Raw genomic sequence first — 18,461 nt, forward strand, 5'->3', positions numbered from 1 at the left:
TTTCCTGATCTGAGGCTCAGATCTGGGTTCTGTCTAGTCAGACCCCTCCACATAGCCCAGTTATTCCTAAACTCGGCACCCAGTGCTGCTTCAGCACCATGGAGAGCGCCAACCCCCTACTTTCTGGGGTAGGGACCAAGGCTGTCGCTTGGCTCAAAACAGCGTCCGCCTCCTGTAGGCCAACCCTAATGGGAGAATTGGGAGGGGCCTGGGGACCGGATATGAACAGGGAAAGGGCTCCTCAATCTAGGTAGGGCCTTCTCAGGCTCCTTGCCTCTCCCAGAAAATAGGACCCTATATTCAGATAGAGAGGGATTTCTCACCTGCTTCTCAGGGAAGAGTCCATCACCAGTCTCTTCAGAAACCCACTGCTCTCTGGAGAAATCCCCCATCTCCGCCTCTTCCACCCCTTACAGACACGTGGGGCCTCTCTCCCCAACACACTTATATCTCTGTTTCTCTGTCTCTCTCCTCCACCCTCTCCTGCTCTTCCACTCTTTCTCTCACTTAGTCTCTGCCTGGTACCTAAATGGAGCTTTGAAGGACAGAGAACAAGACTTGTGGTACTTTACTCTCTCTAGCTCTGTGCCAAAGCCTGAAAGATTTTTTAAAAATATGCCTCAATGTCTATAAGATAAATGAAGAAATGAATATCAGGATGTTGACTGAAGCATTGTCTTTGGAAGTGATGGGAGATATTCAAAGTGCTTAGGCACACGAGGGACCCTGCTGAGATTGGGAAAGGCATTCTGTGATGTTAGAGATGGATCTCTGTCAGTGGGAGAATTAGAAGCTACAAGAGGGAGATAAGTAAGGAGAGGGGAATTAGGTGGTCATCTCATGGAGGAGAATTGTGGAGGCAGGAGGAGCTGTAGAGGAGATGAGGAGAGATATTCTGTACACACGTATGTGCAGGGCTCATGGGAAATGTGAGGAGGAGCAAAGACTGAGTCACAAGTTCAGTCTCATCCTGAAGCCTCACAGCTCACCCAAGTCTGGCACTGGAGACAGGGCTCCAGGCTCAGCCTCAGCCTCTGTCCATAGGGTCTCTCCCTGCAGATGAATTCAAGAGTTCACCCAGTGCTACCTGAGGCCTCCATGGTGCTCCAGCCCTGGAGTGGGTCCAACACAGAGAGGATTCAGTCCCAGGGGAGTCTTGGTCTCTCACTCCTCTGTCCCCAGGAGACAGACTCCAAACAAAAATATCTGGGGAAACTAGAACCCCAAACTCCACATCTCTCTTCAGGGAAGCATGGGTTGGTCTTCTGGAAGTGAGAAGTGGGGTTTCAGGGTACAGGAGGAAAGAAGGGTCCACACTGCTATGGTCTCAGGGGAGAAGAGCTCAGCTTTCGCTTCCCTTGCAGTGGCCTGAGAGAGAGAGAAGTGGGTATTCTTGCTGAAGGGAGAAGTTTGGGGCAGAAACCATACACTTCAGTCGAGAAAGAGGCCCCAGATGCTAACTACCTCAAAGGTGCCCCCACCTCCCTGCTGGGAGAGGCTGATCAGATGGGATCAAAGGAATCTAGATAATCCTCTGCAGCCCAGAGATGCTGATGCTGCAGTGGCCACAACTGTGAGGGCAACAGGTCTGAGGCAGAGCTTTCCAGGCAGAGTTGCGGTCAGACTCTGTGTCCTGCAGTGGTCCTTGGTGGATGGTAGGGGTACAGTCTGTAACCTTCAGTCAGTGACCATGAAGGAGGGCCTGCCTGTGCATCCTATCCCATTCTCCAATCCAACTCATGGATTTTCTGGCACTGACTTTAGCCCACTTGCCTCCCTCCTTCAGACTCTGGAGGTAGCCAACAGACACCATAATCCCCCTCTGGCCACAGACCCTACCAAAAATTAGAAGAGAGATTCTGGGGTGAACTCAATCTCCTTGGGGACCCAAAGCCCACAATTGCTCTCTGAGTGTCAGATTTTCCAAGACATGGGAAAGTGGGAAGACTTTAGGATAGAGAAGTATTACGTGAAATACGACTGCCAATATATGACACTGTCTCTGAAGGTGACAAGTAGCAAGTTCCCCAAGAGAGAACCCCCACAACTGCTCTTTATCTGGAGGCTGGAGAAGGTGATCAAGACCACGGGGCTGAGAGAGAGGGAGGTCAATGTGGAGGCTGCCCACAGGATCACACTCTGGGGTCGGAGTCTTTTTCTCCTTTCCAGTTTGGATCAGATACCCCAAATTTATACCACTTTCACCTGAAGTGCAACCATCTTGGGGTCTAAATAGTGCTATCAGAGGCTTATGTAAGAAGATGCTTCTTTCTCCCACTGGGTCCCAAGCCCTCCACCTTTCCTAAGTAACCACTCAGATGATAGGGCCCCAAGATAGTGACCCCAGCCCTACATGCCAGGTGACGATGCTGGGAGGTGGTAGGTCTGTGTATAGAAGCGCCAGAGGAGTTCAGCTAATAGCTAAGAACTTATATCAGATTTCTCAGGCCTCGTCATAGGAAAATAAAAAGGTTGTCCTCATGGGGAAGTCATCCTCTTGGCACTCTTGACTCTCCAGGAGCTGGCCGGGTAGGAAGGAATTGTTTCTCCAGTACAGACTTCTGTGTGTGGGCCCAGGAGGCAGGACTTGGGGGCTGTCGTCCTCCCTTGCTGCCTTATTTGGGCAAGCCCCTTGCCTTTCTGAGCTTCAGGTCCATTTGCCACATGCAGCAACGGGCGTGGGTGATCTAAAAGGGGGCGGACATAGCTGACTCTGTGAGTCTGAACTTTCTCTTCTGGGCTTGTGCCCCTTTGTTCTTACCACAAGCTTCCTGCCTAAGCTTCTGCTGCCCTCCCACATCTGCGATGTTCTCTGCTTTCTCAGAGGGACCCCAGAAGGCTGACCGTCCCAGGGCATGAAGACAAAATGTCGCTGCGGGTGCTGCTGTTGCTGCCTGTGCTGTGGAGAGGTGAGTGACTGAGGGGAGAGGGGACCCCAATCTGGGGAGACCCTGGAGCTCCAGGCTGATTTTCTCTCTCTCCCCAGTGCCCATGGCTCAGAACTACCAGCTGGAGCTGCCAGAGTCCGTGACAGTGCAGGAGGGCCTGTGTGTCCTCGTGGCCTGCAAATTTTCCTACCCGTGGACTCCCTTTGGAACCCCCTACATGTTTTGGTTCCGGCAAGGGATGGATAGAAACCGTGATCCTCCAGTGGCCACAAACAAACCAAACCAGAAGCTGCACGAGAGCACCCAGGGCCGGTTCTTCCTCCTCGGAGACCCCCAGGCCAACAACTGCTCCCTGAGCATCAGAGACGTCAACATGGGGGACAGTGGGAATTACTTCTTTCATATGGAGAAATCCTTCACAAAATACTCATATCTAGATAAGACATTCTCTCTGAATGTGACAGGTATGGTAGGGGCCCAGGGAAAATCCCCAGAGTATGGGGCACCGGAAGTAGAAAAATGAAGGTTCTGTTCCTCCTGTGGGTGGGGTGAGGTGGGGACAGTCATGAAATGACCCTAGGCAGGCTGAAAACATGCTGAGGGGACCCAACCCTCTCTCTCTCCTCTCCAGCCCTGACCCGCAGGCCCGACATCCATATCTTGGGGCCCCTGGAGTCCGGTCGACCCAGAAATCTGACGTGCTCTGTGCCCTGGGCCTGTGAGCAGGGCACACCCCCCATCTTCTCCTGGACATCAGCTGCCTTCACCTCCCTCGGCCCCAGGACCCTCTTCTCCTCGGTGCTCACCCTCACCCCACGGTCCCAGGACCACAGCACCAACCTCACCTGTCAGGTGAAGTTCCCTGCAGCTGGTGTGACTGTGGAAACAACCATCCAGCTCAACGTTACCTGTGAGTGCTGGGCCAGGACACCTACATCCCCGAGTGGGTGGAGCCAGGGCAGAGCTGGGGCAGGGTTTGATGTTGGGGTCCTGCTAGTCCAACAGGAAAGGGTCCTCCTTTACCTGTTTCCATGGGTCCTGGGGGGAAAGGCCCAATGCCCACCCATCCATCACCAGGGATGTTGAGGCTGCTACATCCTTCTGTCCCAGATGCTCCACAGAACATGGCCATCAGCATCTCCCAAGGAAACAGCACAGGTAGGAAAGAACCTCTTCTCTCCAGAGCTGAGATGGATGTAGGGTCTAGCTGGATCTAGTGCTCCAATTGGCTAGGGACCAAGTGAGAGAAAAGTGAGGAGCCAGCTACTGAGGTCAGACATGGGGAGAGCATGGAGGAAAGCCCTACAAATCCCAACTCCCTGAAGTTAATCCTTGGCTCACCCACAGTTTTTCTGGCCAAATCCAAAGGAAGCCATCACATCCCTCTAGCTTCACCCTTCTCTCTGATGTTTTATCTCCTCCTTCTTCTGCAAGCCCCTCATGACCCATTAGCTGTTTCCTCCATCCCTGTCCTGAGCCCTCTGTTCTCCATCTGCCCGACACTCTGAGCAGCTCCAGGGGAATCGTCTGGGCATCTTCTGAAGGTCTGAGGCCCGGTCTCCTCTGGTCCCCTCCTCAGAGTTAGCGTGGAGAGAGATGCCAGCTTCACCCACCCCATCTCTGTCTTTGTCTCTCTCTCTGCATCTCTCTCCCCAAAGCCCTCATGATCCTGCAAAATGCCTCGACTCTTCCCATCCTGGAGGGCCAGGCTGTGCGGCTGCTCTGTGTTGCTGACAGCAACCCCCCTGCAGAGCTGAGCTGGTTCCGGGGGTCCCCAGCCCTGAACGCCACCCCCATCTCCACCAGAGCCGTCCTGGAGCTGCCTCGAACAGGGACTACGGGAGGAGACTTCACCTGCCTCGCTCGGCATGCACTGGGCTCCCAAAATGTCTCTGTGAGCCTCTCCATGGTCTGTGAGTGTGGGGACCCCTGGGGCAGGAAAGCTGGGTCCTGGGGAGGGCAGAGGCATCGCTGACTTCTCCCTCCCCACAGACCCCCCACAGCTGCTGGGACCCTCCTGCTCCTGGGAGGACGAGGGTCTGCACTGTGGCTGCTCATCCCGAGCACAGCCGGCCCCCTCCCTGCACTGGCGGCTGGGGGAGCGTCTGCTGGAGGGGAACAGCAGCAACGCCTCCTTCATCATCACCTCCAGCTCCTCCGGGCCCTGGGCCAACAGCTCCCTGAGCCTCAGCTGGGGGCTCAGCTCCGGCCTCAGACTCAGCTGTGAGGCCTCGAATGTCCACGGGGCCCAGAGCATGACTGTCCTGCTGCTGCCAGGTCTGGGGTCTCCTGATAGGTGACACCTGGGGAACGAGGATCCTGGAACCTTGTTTTAGTTTCCTATGGCTGTGCTAACAAAGTAGCTCAGACAGGGGGTTAAACAATGGAGATTTATCATGTCACAGTTCTGGAGGCCAGAAGCCTGAAATCAAGGGGTCAGCAGGGCTGGTTCCCTCTGAGGCTGTGAGACTCTGTTCCAGGCCTCTCCCTCAGCTTCTGATGGTTTTCTGGCACTGTTTGGCATGCCCTGGCTTGTAGAAGCATCACCCAAAACTCTGCCTTCATCATTACTTGGTGTTCTCCCTGTGTGTGTGCGCGAATTTCCCCTTTTTAATGAGGACACGAGTTATATTGGATAAGGGCCCAACCTAAGGACCTCATTTTACCTTTACAACTGCAAAGACTCAGTGTCCAAAGAAGGTCACATTATGGGGTACAGGGTGGGTGATACAGCTGTGGGGGTGAATTTCAACCCATGAATTTTGAGGGGGAAAGAGTTTAACCCATAACAGCTCCAGACAGATGGAGCTTGGAGGAGAGGAGCCCCAAAACCTGGACCAGAGTGGCTGAGGGTGTAAGTTCCTCAGTCCCGTGGCCAGGAGAAGGGGCTGGTCCAGGGTCTACAGCACAATGGAATGCAGAGCGACTGAGTCCTGTTTGAGGACTGGGTACACTCAGGGAACAGACAGAGAGAGAAGTGGCCAGTTGGGAGGATGCCATGTGTGGGGGGTTGGAGTTCACCCCAAAGTCAAATTATCTGCAGGTAAACCAGAACCCAGGGCCGAGGGGGTCCGAGGAGCAGTCGGGGGAGCTGGCATCATGGCCCTGCTTTCTCTCTGCCTTTTTCTCATCTTCAGGTGAGAGTGGGCTCCAGGGACAGAAAGAGAGGCCTGGGGTGGGAAGAGCATAAGGTCTCAGAATCTCAAAAAACCTGAGGTGGATGAACTGGACTGGTTGGAAAGCCAGGAACTGGGGAAGGGAGGCTGACTTGTGGCATGAATCAGCCTTTAACCAATAGGGCCAAGCATGCAGTCTCTTCCCAGCTCTTGGCTCAGCTCTTGGGTTAGGGGGAGCACCTGGAGAGGGGCCCTACCTACTCCTACTTCATTCAGCACTTCCATGGTCTTCACGGGGAGTGGAGGGTGGTCTGCCTACTCCAAGCCCCAAATAACCAGGCTGAAAGGTCACGGCTGTTCCCTTAGAGTGAAGACCTGCAGGAAGAAGGCAGCTCAGCCAGTGGAGAGCACGGACGAGGTGAGCCCAGTTGAGAGCTCAGGCTCTGGGGTGAGTGATGGGACACGAGCTCCATTTAACAATATCCCTGGTGGATGCCCCTCAGGAAGGGCTCTTAGGTATTTCCATATTTACATCCAACACTCCCGGAGTTCCACGTGTGGTCATTTTAAATTACTGTCCAACTGCTCTGATGGCTCTGCTTCTGGCGAGATAAGTATGTAGAACAGTTGGTTTGTTTGGGCTACTCATGTCTCATAATCTGATTGTCATTTTCACCTGGAAATGTTAGCCTTTCCTTCTGGTGTTGACTACAAGGGAAGAGTAATGGCCGAAACCCAGTCTGTGTCAGACCCACTGGGTCCAAGGAAATTGATGGACATGGGCCCTGGGTTAGAGAGCTCTTAGCGCCTCAAAGTCACAATTCATCACCCCCATTTAGCACTTTTCAAATTTACAACAAAGTTTATTTAATTAACATGGAATCTATTTAAGTATACTTTACATAGAATAAATGCATCCATTTTAGGTGTAAGCTAAATAAATTTTGAAAAATGTGTGTACCCTGTAGCCATGTCCTCAGTCAAGATAAGGGACATTTCCATCACTCCCAAAAATTCCCTTGCTCCCCTTCCCAGTCTATGCCCCCTTTCCCAGGAATCGCTAATTTCTGTCACTAAAGATTAGTTTTGTCCGTTCTGGAACTTCAAAAAATGGAACCTGCAACATTTACTCTATATAGCTGGCTCTATCACTTTATTAAAAGATATAAAAATCCTAAACATGTATGCCCCCAATAACAGAGCATCATTCATCAAAGCAAATGAAGGAAAACTGACCGAGCTGCAAGGAGAAATAGACACACCCACAATTATAGTTAATTATTTCAAAACTCCTTTCTCAATAACTAGTAGAACAGGCAGAGAGAAAATCTTTTTTTTTTTTTAAATTCAGTTTACTTAACTCCCTGTCCTGTTTCTCCTTGGTCGATCTGGGGAATGGAATCCTCGGGCTGTGCTAAGACCCCATCAGGAATCCTGAGGATGGAATCGTGGATGCCAGGAATCAGGATGCATCTTTTCCATTACTTTGCTTTCACAGCTCCAGCAACTTTTTTTTTAGATGACTGTCTCTTGTGGTCAGTAGAGCCCAGTGGTTCAAAGAATGTACTCTGGAGCCAGATGGCCTGCATCCAAATCCCCTTTTCCTACTGACGAGCTGTGTGACCCTGAATGAATGATGGGCCCTCTTTGACCTCTGTTTATTTTCTGTGACGTAGAGATCTGAGGTGACCCTATGTCACCAAGTAGTTGTGAGCAGTACTTAAAACAGCACCTGGGGCATACTGAGCACAGGACTCCTTACCCCAGCGAGTGAGTCCCAAGGGCGGTTTGTTGATGTTGTTTTCTTCCCTGTTGCATCCCCAGGGCCTAGAGGAATGCCTGACTCAAAACTCATAGTAGGTCCTCAATAAATATTTCTGCAATAAATCAGTGAATAACCATCTTGTTTCTATTAAAATCTCTGTCTCTGTCTTTTGATGGGTGAGTTTCATCCATATGCAAATACTGTAGTTATGGTTCTTCACAGACACTTTTCCTTCTTTCCCATGTTTTCGCTGCAGTAGACTAGCGTAGTTGATCCGTCGTTGGCTTTCATCTTGCCTTCGCCCACTCTGGGCAGCCTTCTCCCTCTCTTCTATTTGCTCTTCAATAGCAAAGCCCTTTCCTCCGGATCTGAGAAGTGTTTGTCTTTGCCTCTCTGAGCTGCTGTTTCAGTTTCTGTTTCATGTGTCGGTAGCCTGAGGGTGCTGTGGGCAGGAAGCAGAGAGGGGCAAGATGTCTGTTGCCATTTTTCCTGCAAGACCTGGTCTATGTCTTCTAGGGCCTGTCTGGAAAGTGGGTGTGCCCTGCCTGCTCCTGCTTTATATTTCAAAACATCTCCTGTTCCAAATTGAGAACTTGAAATGTATTTGTTTTCTATTCATTTAGTAGCTGCCTCTGCTAGAAAACCACCAGCTGCATGGTGTCAAGGGCTGGGCCTGCTTTCTTCATCACTCCACGCACAGCACCTGGCACACAGTCCCAACAGAGGACGGTGCTATAGCGAGAAAGAACTGGATTTGAGTCCTGGCTCAGTGGTGCATGTATAGAGACATGTGTCTTCAGGCAAATGCATGCAATCTCTCTTAGCATTAGTTTTACTATTTATAAGATGAATATGATAATACTATCCTATCCAGGCATTTTTTCTTTTTTAAATCTAAGGTGTTAAACATAAACACTCATTAAGGATATTCCAATCTCAAATATTACATCTTTGAATAAATGAATGGGTAAATGATCAACGTTCCATCTGTCCTACTCCCATTCTGGTCTTGGCTGCCCTCTCCCAGACCTTGTTGCCCAGCTTTGAGTCCCTTCTCTTCCTTCCACTCAGGCACATCAGCACCAGGTTGGGACAGAGTCCCCCACAGACCACCCAGCCACTGCTGGGGCGAGCCCTATCTCAAGAGAGGAAGAGGAGCTCAACTATGCTTTCCTCAGATTTCACAAGCCTCAGGAACAAAAAGACAGCAACAACGAGTATGAAGAGGTCAAGCCACACAAGTGAGGAATTATTTTCTCACAGTCCTGGAGGCTGGAAGTCTGAGATCCACAAGTCGGCAGGGCTGGTTCCTTCCGAGGCCTCTCTCCTGGGCTTGCAGACAGCTATCTCCTCCCTGTGTCTTCCCATCGTCTTCCCTGTTCTTACAAAGATGTCCTCTTTGTAATGATACCAGATGTATTGGATTAGGGCCCACTGTAACCACCCCATTTTGACTGAATTACTTCTTTAAAGACCCTATCTCCAATTACAGTGATATTCTGATGTACTGGGGGTTAGGAATTCAACCTATTAATTTTATGATTTTTCAGTTCATAACACTCAGCCTCTGATTATGTTAAAATTGATGGCCTTCTTGTCAATGGTATGAAGCCCCTAGTATATGTGAAAGACCACAGGACTTGCGTCCAAGAGAACTGAGTTCAAATCCATCTATGCCACTGATTGACTGAGTCCCTTTAATCTCTCTGTGTTCACTTTACTGTTCTGCAAAGGAGAGGAATCAACCCTCTAATCAGATTATTGTGAGAGAGCCATGGAAACAGACATAAAAAACAGCTAAAAACAGTCCTGACATGAAGCTCTTTGTGAACTCTGAACACAGGCTTGTGTCATGACTTTGGTTGTTTTAATAGAAAGTTTCTGCTCACAATTTCTCCTAGGGCTTGGAGAGGCCAGTCCCAGAGGCCATAGAACTTTCTCCCCCTAGGATTAGAGATGAGGCAAGGATGGCTCCTCTTGCCACTTCTATTCCACAATATACTGTAGGTTCTTCTCAGGCCAATAAGTCCAAGAAATAGAAATAAGAGCCCCCCCTTCATAAAGTAAGAAGTAAGGTAGTCTTTATTCACAGACAACATGGTTGTACACATAGAAAAGCTAAAGTTATCCACAAAGAAGCTGCTAAAACCAATAAAGGAGTTTAGTGAAGTGTTAAGATACTAGTTCAAATAATAAAATTCCTTTTCAGTGCTATGTATTGGCCCAGGACAATTAGAAATTCTGCTTTTTTTTTAAAGGTGTGGTTTCCTGTTAGGAAACTATGAAATAAATTGAATAAAATAGATGCAAGTCCTTTACATTGAAAGAATACAAGGTATTGCTTAAATAAATTAAAGGAGACCTAAATACATGGAGATATATACCATGTTCATGGACTGGAAGACTCAATATTGTTGGGATCTCAGTTTTCCCAAATGGATGGATAAATTCAGTGCAATCTCAAATTCTCAGTGAGAGCTTTTGTAGAAATTGATGAGCTAATTCTAAACTGTGCATAGAAAAGCAAACAACCAGAACGTCCTAACAAATTTTGAAAACTGACAATAAGTCCATTGGAGGTGACCTCCTCCAGTTCCTGTCCCTCTGTCTCAGGATTCCTAGCACTTCCTGCACAGCCACCAGTTACACAGGAGAAACATGTCCTTCGTATCCAGGAGCAAGTCCCTTCCTCCCCCGGAATAGGTTAGCCTTTCCCTTTCACAGTAGTGTCTATTGACAAACAGAAGTTTGTCATTTTAACGACGTCCAGCTTATGCAATATTTCTCTGTCTAATGCTGGACAGTCAGGACGTGGGGTGGGGTGAGACCCAGGCACAATTGGTCCGGCATCCAGTGATGGAGAAGGGCCTGGAGAACCAATGTCCAGAGTCCTACTGGGAGCAGAAGGACACAGGATTGTGGTGTAGCAGGTGGATCCATCCTCATCCCACTTTCCTGCAGGGAGATCAGGGCCCGTGGCAGAAGTGGTTCTGGTGGTCATTGTGGAAGTGACTGTGAAGACCCTGCTCCTCCTCTGCCTCATCTTCCTCATGTGAGCATTGTCCCGGGGGGAAAGGTAGGTGTGGGGAGGGCAGGGGGCACGTAACTGAGGGGCATAGCGGGTCAGGCAGTGGGATAGGGGTAGAGGATCCACAGGGGCAGCCACTGTGCCCCAGCCACGGTGTGTCCAGGACGGCAGGTACCTGTGTGCCCCAGAGCTGCCCTCTCCCACCTCAGTCTCCCCTCCAGTCTCTGAACTGGGAGGAAGGGGTGAGCCAGCTGCCAGCTGTACCACTATCTGACTAGACTGAAAGGTTCTGGTCTCTTCTCTTAGAATGAAATGCCACAGGAGGAAGGTGGCAAAGCCTGCTGGGGACATGGAGGATGCAAACATAACCCCAGGAAATCCCTTCATCTAAATGATGGGGGTGTCTCACCACCCAGCATCCCATCGCACACCTCCCTAAGTTTGGCCCCCAGGATTGCTCCATTCAGCATGGCCAAAGTGGAGCTTCCACCTTCCTCCCTAAACCAACTTCTCTGCTAGGTTCCACATCACAATGATGACACCTTGGCCCCATCTCCAAGGCCAGAACCTGGGTGTAATTCTCCAGTGTACCTCCCTCCCTTCTTCCCAATCCACCCATCCATAAGTCTTGTTCTCCTTCCTCCTACACAACTCATCTTGCTGCCCATCTCCTCTCCATTCTGATCTGGTTGTTCCTGAGGCCTCATCTCTTCCCTGCATCTCTGAACCCACTCCATCTCTTGCCCTCATCTCTCTCCTCAACACAGGCCTCCAGACTGTGTTTCCAGAGAACATCATTGTCCACGTCCTGCAGAGTATGAACAACTGCATGTCCTCTCCATGGCCAGAGACCAAGGGGCCAACACCACAGGCTGGATTTGAAGGCCAGGTGTGGTCCATCCCGTGCTGGACTCTCCCCCAAATTCCTCCCTCTCCCTGCATCTGGCAATGTCTACACCTCTAGCAGAGCCAAGGCCTCTGTGACTCTGACTTTGCATATGCAGTTCCTTCTCCTGAAATGCCCTTCCCTCCTTATTCCAGCCTCTCCAAGTCCTGCTTATCCCTCAGGCTGAGTCTTTTTTATTTATTTATTTATTTATTTAATTTTTATTGAGTTAATGATAGGTTACAATCTTGTGAATTTTCAGTTGTACATTAATGTTTGTCATTTGTGTTGTAGGTGCACCACTTCACACTTTGTGCCCACCCCCCCCCACCCCACCTTTCCCCTGGTAGCTAATCTGTTCTCTTTGTCCACACTTTTAAATTCCTCATATGAGTGGAGTCATACAGAGATTATCCTTCTCTAACTGGCTTATTTCACTTAACATAATTCCCTCATGGTCCATCCATGTTGTTGCAAATGGAATGATTTTGTTCTGTTTTGCAGCTGAGTAGTATTCCATTGTATATATATACCACATCTTCTTTATCCATTCATCTGTTGATGGGCACTTAGGTTGCTTCCATGTCTTGGCTATTGTAAATAATGCTGCAATGAAGATTGGGGTGCACAGGACTTTTGGGATTACTGACTTCAAGCTCTTTGGATAGATACCCAGTAGTGGGATAGCTGGATCGTATGGTAGTTCTATTTTTAACTTTTTGAGGAATCTCCATACTGTTTTCCATAGTGGCCACACCAGTTTGCATTCCCACCAGCAGTGTATGAGGGTTCCTTTTTCTCCACAACCTCTCCAACATTTGTTACTATTAGTTTTAGATATTTTTGTCATTCTAATGGGTGTAAGGTGATATCTTAGTGTAGTTTTGATTTGCATTTCCCTGATGATCAGCGATGATGAGCATCTTTTCATGTGCCTATTGGCCATCCGTATATCTTCTTTGGAGAAATGTCTGTTCATGTCTCCTGCCCATTTTTTGATCAGGTTGTTTGATTTTTTGTTGTTGAGTTGTGAGAGTTCTTTATATATTATTGATATTAAGCCTTTGTCAGATATATGACTTGCAAATATTTTTTCCCAGTTAGTGGATTGTTTTGTTGTTTCAATCCTGTTTTCATTTGCCTTGAAGAAGCTCTTTAGTCTGATGAAGTCTCATTTGTTTATTCTGTCTATTGTTTCCCTTCTCTGAGAAGACATGGTGTCCAAAAAGATCCTTTTAATACTGATGTCAAAGAGTGTACTGCCTACGTTTTCTTCCAGAAGCCTTATGGTTTCAGGCCTCACCTTTAGGTCTTTGATCCACTTTGAATTTATTTTGGTGAATGGTGAAAAAGAATGGTCAATTTACATTCTTTTGCATATGGCTTTCCAGTTTTCCCAGCACCATTTGTTGAAAAGACTTTCTTTTCTCCACTGTATGCCCTCAGCTCCTTTGTCGAAGATTAGCTGTCCATAGATGTGTGGTTTTATTTCTGGGCTTTCAATTCTGTTCCATTGATCTGTGCACCTGTTTTTGTACCAGTACCATGCTGTTTTGATTACTGTCGTTTTGTAGTAGTTTTGAAGTCAGGGATTGTGATGCCTCCCGTTTTGTTCTTTTTTCTCAGGATTGCTTTAGCAATTCGGGGTCTTTTGTTGCCCCATATAAATTTTAGGATTCTTTGTTCTAATTCTGTAAAGAATGTCATTGGGATTCTGATTGGGATGGTGTTGAATCTGTGCATTGCTTTAGGTAGAACGGACATTTTAACTATGTTTATTCTTCCAATCCATGTACATGGAATGTCTTTCCATCTCCTTATGTCATCATGCAATCCTCTCAGAAAGGCCTTGTAATTTTCATTATATGGGTCCTTCACTTCCTTAGTTAAATTTACCCCGACGTATTTTATTCTTTTTGTTGCGATTGTGAATGGTATTGTGTTCTTGACTTCTTTTTCTGTAATTCGTTATTAGAAGATAGAAATGCTACTGATTTATGCAAATTGATTTTGCTGTAGTTGTTGATTACTTCTAGGAGTTTTCCAATGGATTCTTTAGGGTTTTCTATATATAAGATCATGTCATCTGCAAACAGCGAGAGTTTCACTTCTTCCCTCCCTATTTGGATTCCTTTTATTCCTTTTTCTTGCCTGATTGCCCTGGCCAGGACCTCCAGTACTATGTTAAATAAGAGTGGTGATAGAGGGCATCCTTGTCTAGTTCCTGTTTTCAGGGGGATGGCGCTCAGTTTTTGCCCATTGAGTATGATGTTGGCTGTGGGCTTGTCATATATGGCCTTTATTATGTTGAGGTAGTTCCCTTCTATGCCCATTTTGTTCAGAGTTTTTATCATAAATCGTTGTTGGATCTTGTCAAATGCTTTCTCTGCATCTATTGAGATGATCATGTGGTTTTTATTCCTCAGTTTGTTGATGTGGTGTATCACGTTGATTGATTTGCGGATGTTGAACCATCCCTGTGTCCCTGGTATGAATCCCACCTGATCATGATGTATGATTCTTTTGATGAATTGCTGAATTCTGGTTGCCAAAATTTTGTTTAGAATTTTTGCGTCTACGTTCATCAGTGATATTGGCCTGTAGTTCTCTTTTTTCGTGGTATCCTTGTCAGGTTTTGGTATCAGCATGATGTTGGCCTCGTAGAATGTGTTAGGAAGTGTTACATCCTCCCTAACTTTTTGGAATAGCTTGAAAAGGATAGGTATTAAATCCTCTCTGAAAGTTTGGTAGAATTCCCCAGGAAAGCCATCAGGTCCTGGGGTTTTATTATTTGGGATGTTTTTGATTGCTGTTTCAATCTCTTTCCTTGTGATCGGTCTGTTCAAATTGTCTGCTTCTTCTTGAGTGAGCTTTGGGAGAGTGTAGGAGTCCAAGAATTTATCCATTTCCTCTAGGTTATCCATTCTGTTAGCATAGAGCTTTTCATAGTATTCTCTTATAATCCGTTGTATTTCTGCACAGTCTGTTGTTATTTCTCCTCTTTCATTTCTGATTTTGTTTATTTGACCTTTCTCCCTTTTTTTCTTTGTAAGTCTGGCTAGGGGTTTGTCAATTTTATTTATCTTCTCAAAGAACCAGCTCTTTGTTTCATTGATTCTTTCTTCCGCCTTTTTTGTTTCAATAGTATTTATTTCTGCTCTTATTTTTATTATTTCTCTCCTTCTGCTGACTTTGGGCTTTGTTTGTTCTTTTTCCTCTAGTTCAGTTAGGTGTAGTGTAAGATTGCTTATTTGGGATTTTTCTTGTTTGTTAAGATGTGCCTGCATTGTGATGAATTTTCCTCTTAATACAGCTTTTGCTGTATCCCATATGAGTTGGTATGGCATGTTATCATTTTCATTTGTTTCCAGGTATTTTTTTATTTCTTCCTTAATTTCTTCAGTGATTCATTGCTTGTTCAGTAGTGTATTGTTTAGTCTCCACATCTTTGTGCCTTTCTCAGCTTTTTTCTTGTAATTAATTTCTAGCCTTATAGCATTATGATCTGAGAAGATGCTTGTTATTATTTCAATTTTTTTAAATTTGTAGAGGCTTGCCTTGTTTCCCAACATATGGTCTATCCTTGAGAATGTTCCATGTGCACTTGAGAAGAATGTGTATTCTGCTGTTTTAGGATGAAGTGATCTATATATGTCTATTAAGTCCAATTGTTTTAGTTTTTCATTTAGCTTCACTATTTCCTTGTTGATTTTCTGTCTGGATTGTCCATTGATGTGAGTGGGACATTGATGTGAGTGGGGTGTTGAGGTCCCCTACTATTACTGTGTTGTTTTTAACATCTTCTTTTGGGTCTGTTAATAGTTGCTTTATGAACCTTGATGCTCCTATGTTGGATGCATAGATATTTATAAGCGTTATTTCTTCTTGATGAAGTGTCCCTTTGATCGTTAGATATTGTCCCTCTGTGTCTCCCTTTACCTGTCTTATTTTGAAATCTGCTTTGTCTGATATAAGAATTGCAACACCTGCTTTTTTTTCCTTGCTATTAGCTTAAGTATTTTCCTCCACCCCTTCACTCTGAGCCTCTGTTTGTCCTTGGGGCTGAGGTGTGTTTCCTGGAGGCAACAAATTGTTGGATCTTGTTCTTTAATCCATTTTGCCACTCTGTGTCTTTTTATTGGAGAGTTCAATCCGTTTACACTGAGAGTGATTATTGATGCATGTGGACTTAATGCTGTCAATCTGTCGCTCATTATCTGCTTTTCCTGCGTTTTTTTTCCTGTGTGCTTTAGCCTACCCATTTAGTACTGCAATTTCTTATGCTGGGTTTCTTAGATTTTTGCTTATTTATGTTTTGTGGCTCTGTTCTGTTTTTTGGTTTAGTGGCTACCCTGAAGTTTGTATTTAGAATCTTGTGTATAATATAGTCTATTCTCTGGTGGTCTCTTACTTACTTGACCTAGACTGATTTAGTCCCTTTGCTCTTCCCCTCCTAAACTATTATTTTCATTTCTTATTCCAACTTGTGTTATGAGTTTGTAGTTAGAGTGATAAGATCGTCTTTGCTTTGGTAGTTTCCTTACCTTTATCCTAATTCTGTAGTTGAATATTTGCTATCCTATTCTGGTTCTATCTATCTGTCTCCCTACTCTGTGGTTTGTGAACCCTTTCTCCCTTTTTTCTTTTTTCAGGTATGAGAGCCTTCTTGAGGATTTCTTGTAGTGGAGGACTTTTGGTTACAAATTCCCTTAACTTTTGTTTGTCTGGAAAAGGTTTAATTTCTCCCTCATATATGAAGGATATTCTTGCTGGATAGAGTATTCTTGGCTGAAGATTTTTATCTTTTAAGGTTTTGAATATGTCACTCCATTCTCTCCGAGCTTGTAAGGTTTCTGTAGAGAAATCCGCTGAAAGTCTGACAGGAGTTCCTTTGTAGTTATTTTCTTCTGTCTTGCTGCCCTGAGTATTCTTTCTTTGTCTTTCATTTTTGCCATTTGTACTACTATATGCCTTGCAGTAGGTCTTTTTACACTGACAAATCTAGAAGATCTGAAAGCTTCCTCTACACACATTTCTCCCTCAATCCCTAGATTTGGGAAGTTCTCTTCTATAATTTCATTAAGCACACTTTCTGCTCCATTTTCCTTTTCCATGTTCTGGGGAATTCCTGTGATCCTTAAATTCTTTCTCCTCATTGAATCCGCTATCTCTCGGAGATTTTCCTCATTTTTTTTTAACTCTTAGTTCTCTTTCTTCCTCTGTCTGGAGCCACTCAGCCTGTCCATCTTCGATTATGCTAATTTGCTCCTCTGTGGTGTCTACACTGGCGTTCAGGGAAACCGTATTCTGTTTTATCTGGTCCATTGTGTTTTTCATCTCCAGTAATTCTGTTTGATTCTTCTTTATAATTTCAATCTCTTTTGTGAAGTAACTCCAGAACTCATTAGCTTGTTTCTCTATCTTTCTCTCTACCTCATTGAGTTTTTTGATTATAGCTACTCTGAACTCATTTTCACTTAGTTTACCTATTTCCAAGTCCTCAGGACTTAATTCTGTGTTTTTATTGTTTTCCTTCTGGTCTGGGGCTTTTATAAATTGCTGGATGGTAGAAGAGCGGTTTTTTCTCATGGTGGTAGAATTCGGTTGCAGTTACAGCCTGTCGCCACTAGATGGGGGTCGAGAGCCGCGTGTTAGCTCTCCGCCTTCGGGCAAGATGGCGGCGCCCAGCCCGGTTTGCCGGAGGGAGGGGCTGTTTTTCTCACTTGCCAATCTGGATTTGGATCAGTTCTGTTCTCTGGTCTCCCCGGGGCCCTGGGTTTATGGGGTCCCCATGCACGGAAGCTTTCCCCGTCAGCGGGTTTCCACTATACCAGCGGTGGGAGTCCTGGATGATCCCCCAGTTGCACGGCCCCTCCCCTGCTCCTTCCTGACCTGCGCACAGACCCCAGACTCTAGGGGAGGGAGCGAAGTTCTCTCATACCCCATTCCAGCTCCTCCTAGGCCAACAGCAGGGTCTCCGTCCTCTGTCTTTTTGACACTGTAGGTCTCTGACGTCCTGGCATTAGGTTTATTAGCTGAAATTCAGTTTTTTTCCAGTCCTTTGTTATAGTTTGGAGGGGAGAGAGTCCGGGGTCAGCTCACCCCGTCATTTTGCTCTGTCTCAGGCTGTCTTAAATGCCATCCAGGTGTGTGTGTGTATCATTCCTTGGTTCTCAGCAGAGTAAGATTCAGTCATTTATTTATAGACTTCTAAGCAAGTATTACAGAAGACCTACTATGCAGTGGCATTGTCGTAGGTGCCGGGGGTGCGTTGGTGAACACAGCATCCAAAATCCCTGTCAAGAGACTGTCATTCTGGAGACAAGAATAGAAATCAAGATAAATAAAATAATAAATAGCATTAGTGCATGTTGGATGGTAATGTGTGTTTGGAGAAAAATCATGCAGGGAAAGGAGCACGTGACATCTTGGGGACAATTTTCCACATGTGAGAGGGCGAGGAGTGATGTTGGTGCAAAGACTTAAGACAGTAAGAAAGTAGGCTCTGTGCTTTCCTGAGAGAAAATTATCCCAGCAAAAGGGAAAAAAGAAAACAGTGAGTGGAAGAGTGTGAGGCAGAAGCACGCCTGGTGTGTTGGGGAAACAGGAGGATGAAGTTTGACAGCAGAGGGAGGCAAAGGGAGGGGAGAAGCTGGGAGGATGGTGCAGACCACGTGCTGGTGCAGAGCGTGTGAGACCCTGCAGGAAACACAAGAATCTGGAACCCATGGAGAACATGATTGGACTTTCATTTTCAGAGGGTCCACATGGTTGCTCT

At 46.5% G+C, this 18,461-nt stretch overlaps 1 protein-coding gene across 10 annotated transcripts; it reads left to right on the plus strand.

The window, feature by feature from the left end:
- The first annotated feature begins 2,753 nt into the window (after positions 1-2,753).
- Positions 2,754-9,983, plus strand: LOC103544524 (sialic acid-binding Ig-like lectin 6). Of its 10 annotated transcripts, none has more exons than XM_070558314.1 (9): positions 2,754-2,909; positions 2,987-3,352; positions 3,520-3,798; positions 3,999-4,046; positions 4,547-4,801; positions 4,881-5,165; positions 5,932-6,025; positions 6,371-6,422; positions 8,841-9,983. In XM_070558314.1, exons 1-9 carry the CDS (start codon positions 2,867-2,869, stop codon positions 9,012-9,014), a joined length of 1,596 nt encoding a protein of 531 aa, XP_070414415.1. In that variant the 5' UTR covers positions 2,754-2,866; the 3' UTR covers positions 9,015-9,983. The 10 variants fall into 10 exon arrangements, with proteins under 10 accessions (XP_070414415.1, XP_008509572.2, XP_070414414.1 ...); XM_070558311.1 differs by having other exon boundaries at positions 2,780-2,909; positions 3,966-4,046; XM_008511350.2 differs by lacking the exon at positions 4,881-5,165.
- Positions 9,984-18,461: the final 8,478 nt, after the last annotated feature.

Source organism: Equus przewalskii, chromosome 9, assembly GCF_037783145.1.
Source record: "Equus przewalskii isolate Varuska chromosome 9, EquPr2, whole genome shotgun sequence".
In the NCBI taxonomy this organism is placed as follows: Eukaryota; Metazoa; Chordata; class Mammalia; order Perissodactyla; family Equidae; genus Equus; species Equus przewalskii.

Bases quoted from the DNA above. Each gene is read 5' to 3' on its own strand.
- LOC103544524 (XM_070558310.1), top strand. From the start codon at position 2,867: ATGTCGCTGCGGGTGCTGCTGTTGCTGCCTGTGCTGTGGAGAG. The intron at 4,802-4,880 runs GTGAGTGTGGGG...CCCTCCCCACAG, and splicing joins TGTGAGCCTCTCCATGGTCT to ACCCCCCACAGCTGCTGGGA. The intron at 6,026-6,370 runs GTGAGAGTGGGC...CTGTTCCCTTAG, and splicing joins TGCCTTTTTCTCATCTTCAG to AGTGAAGACCTGCAGGAAGA.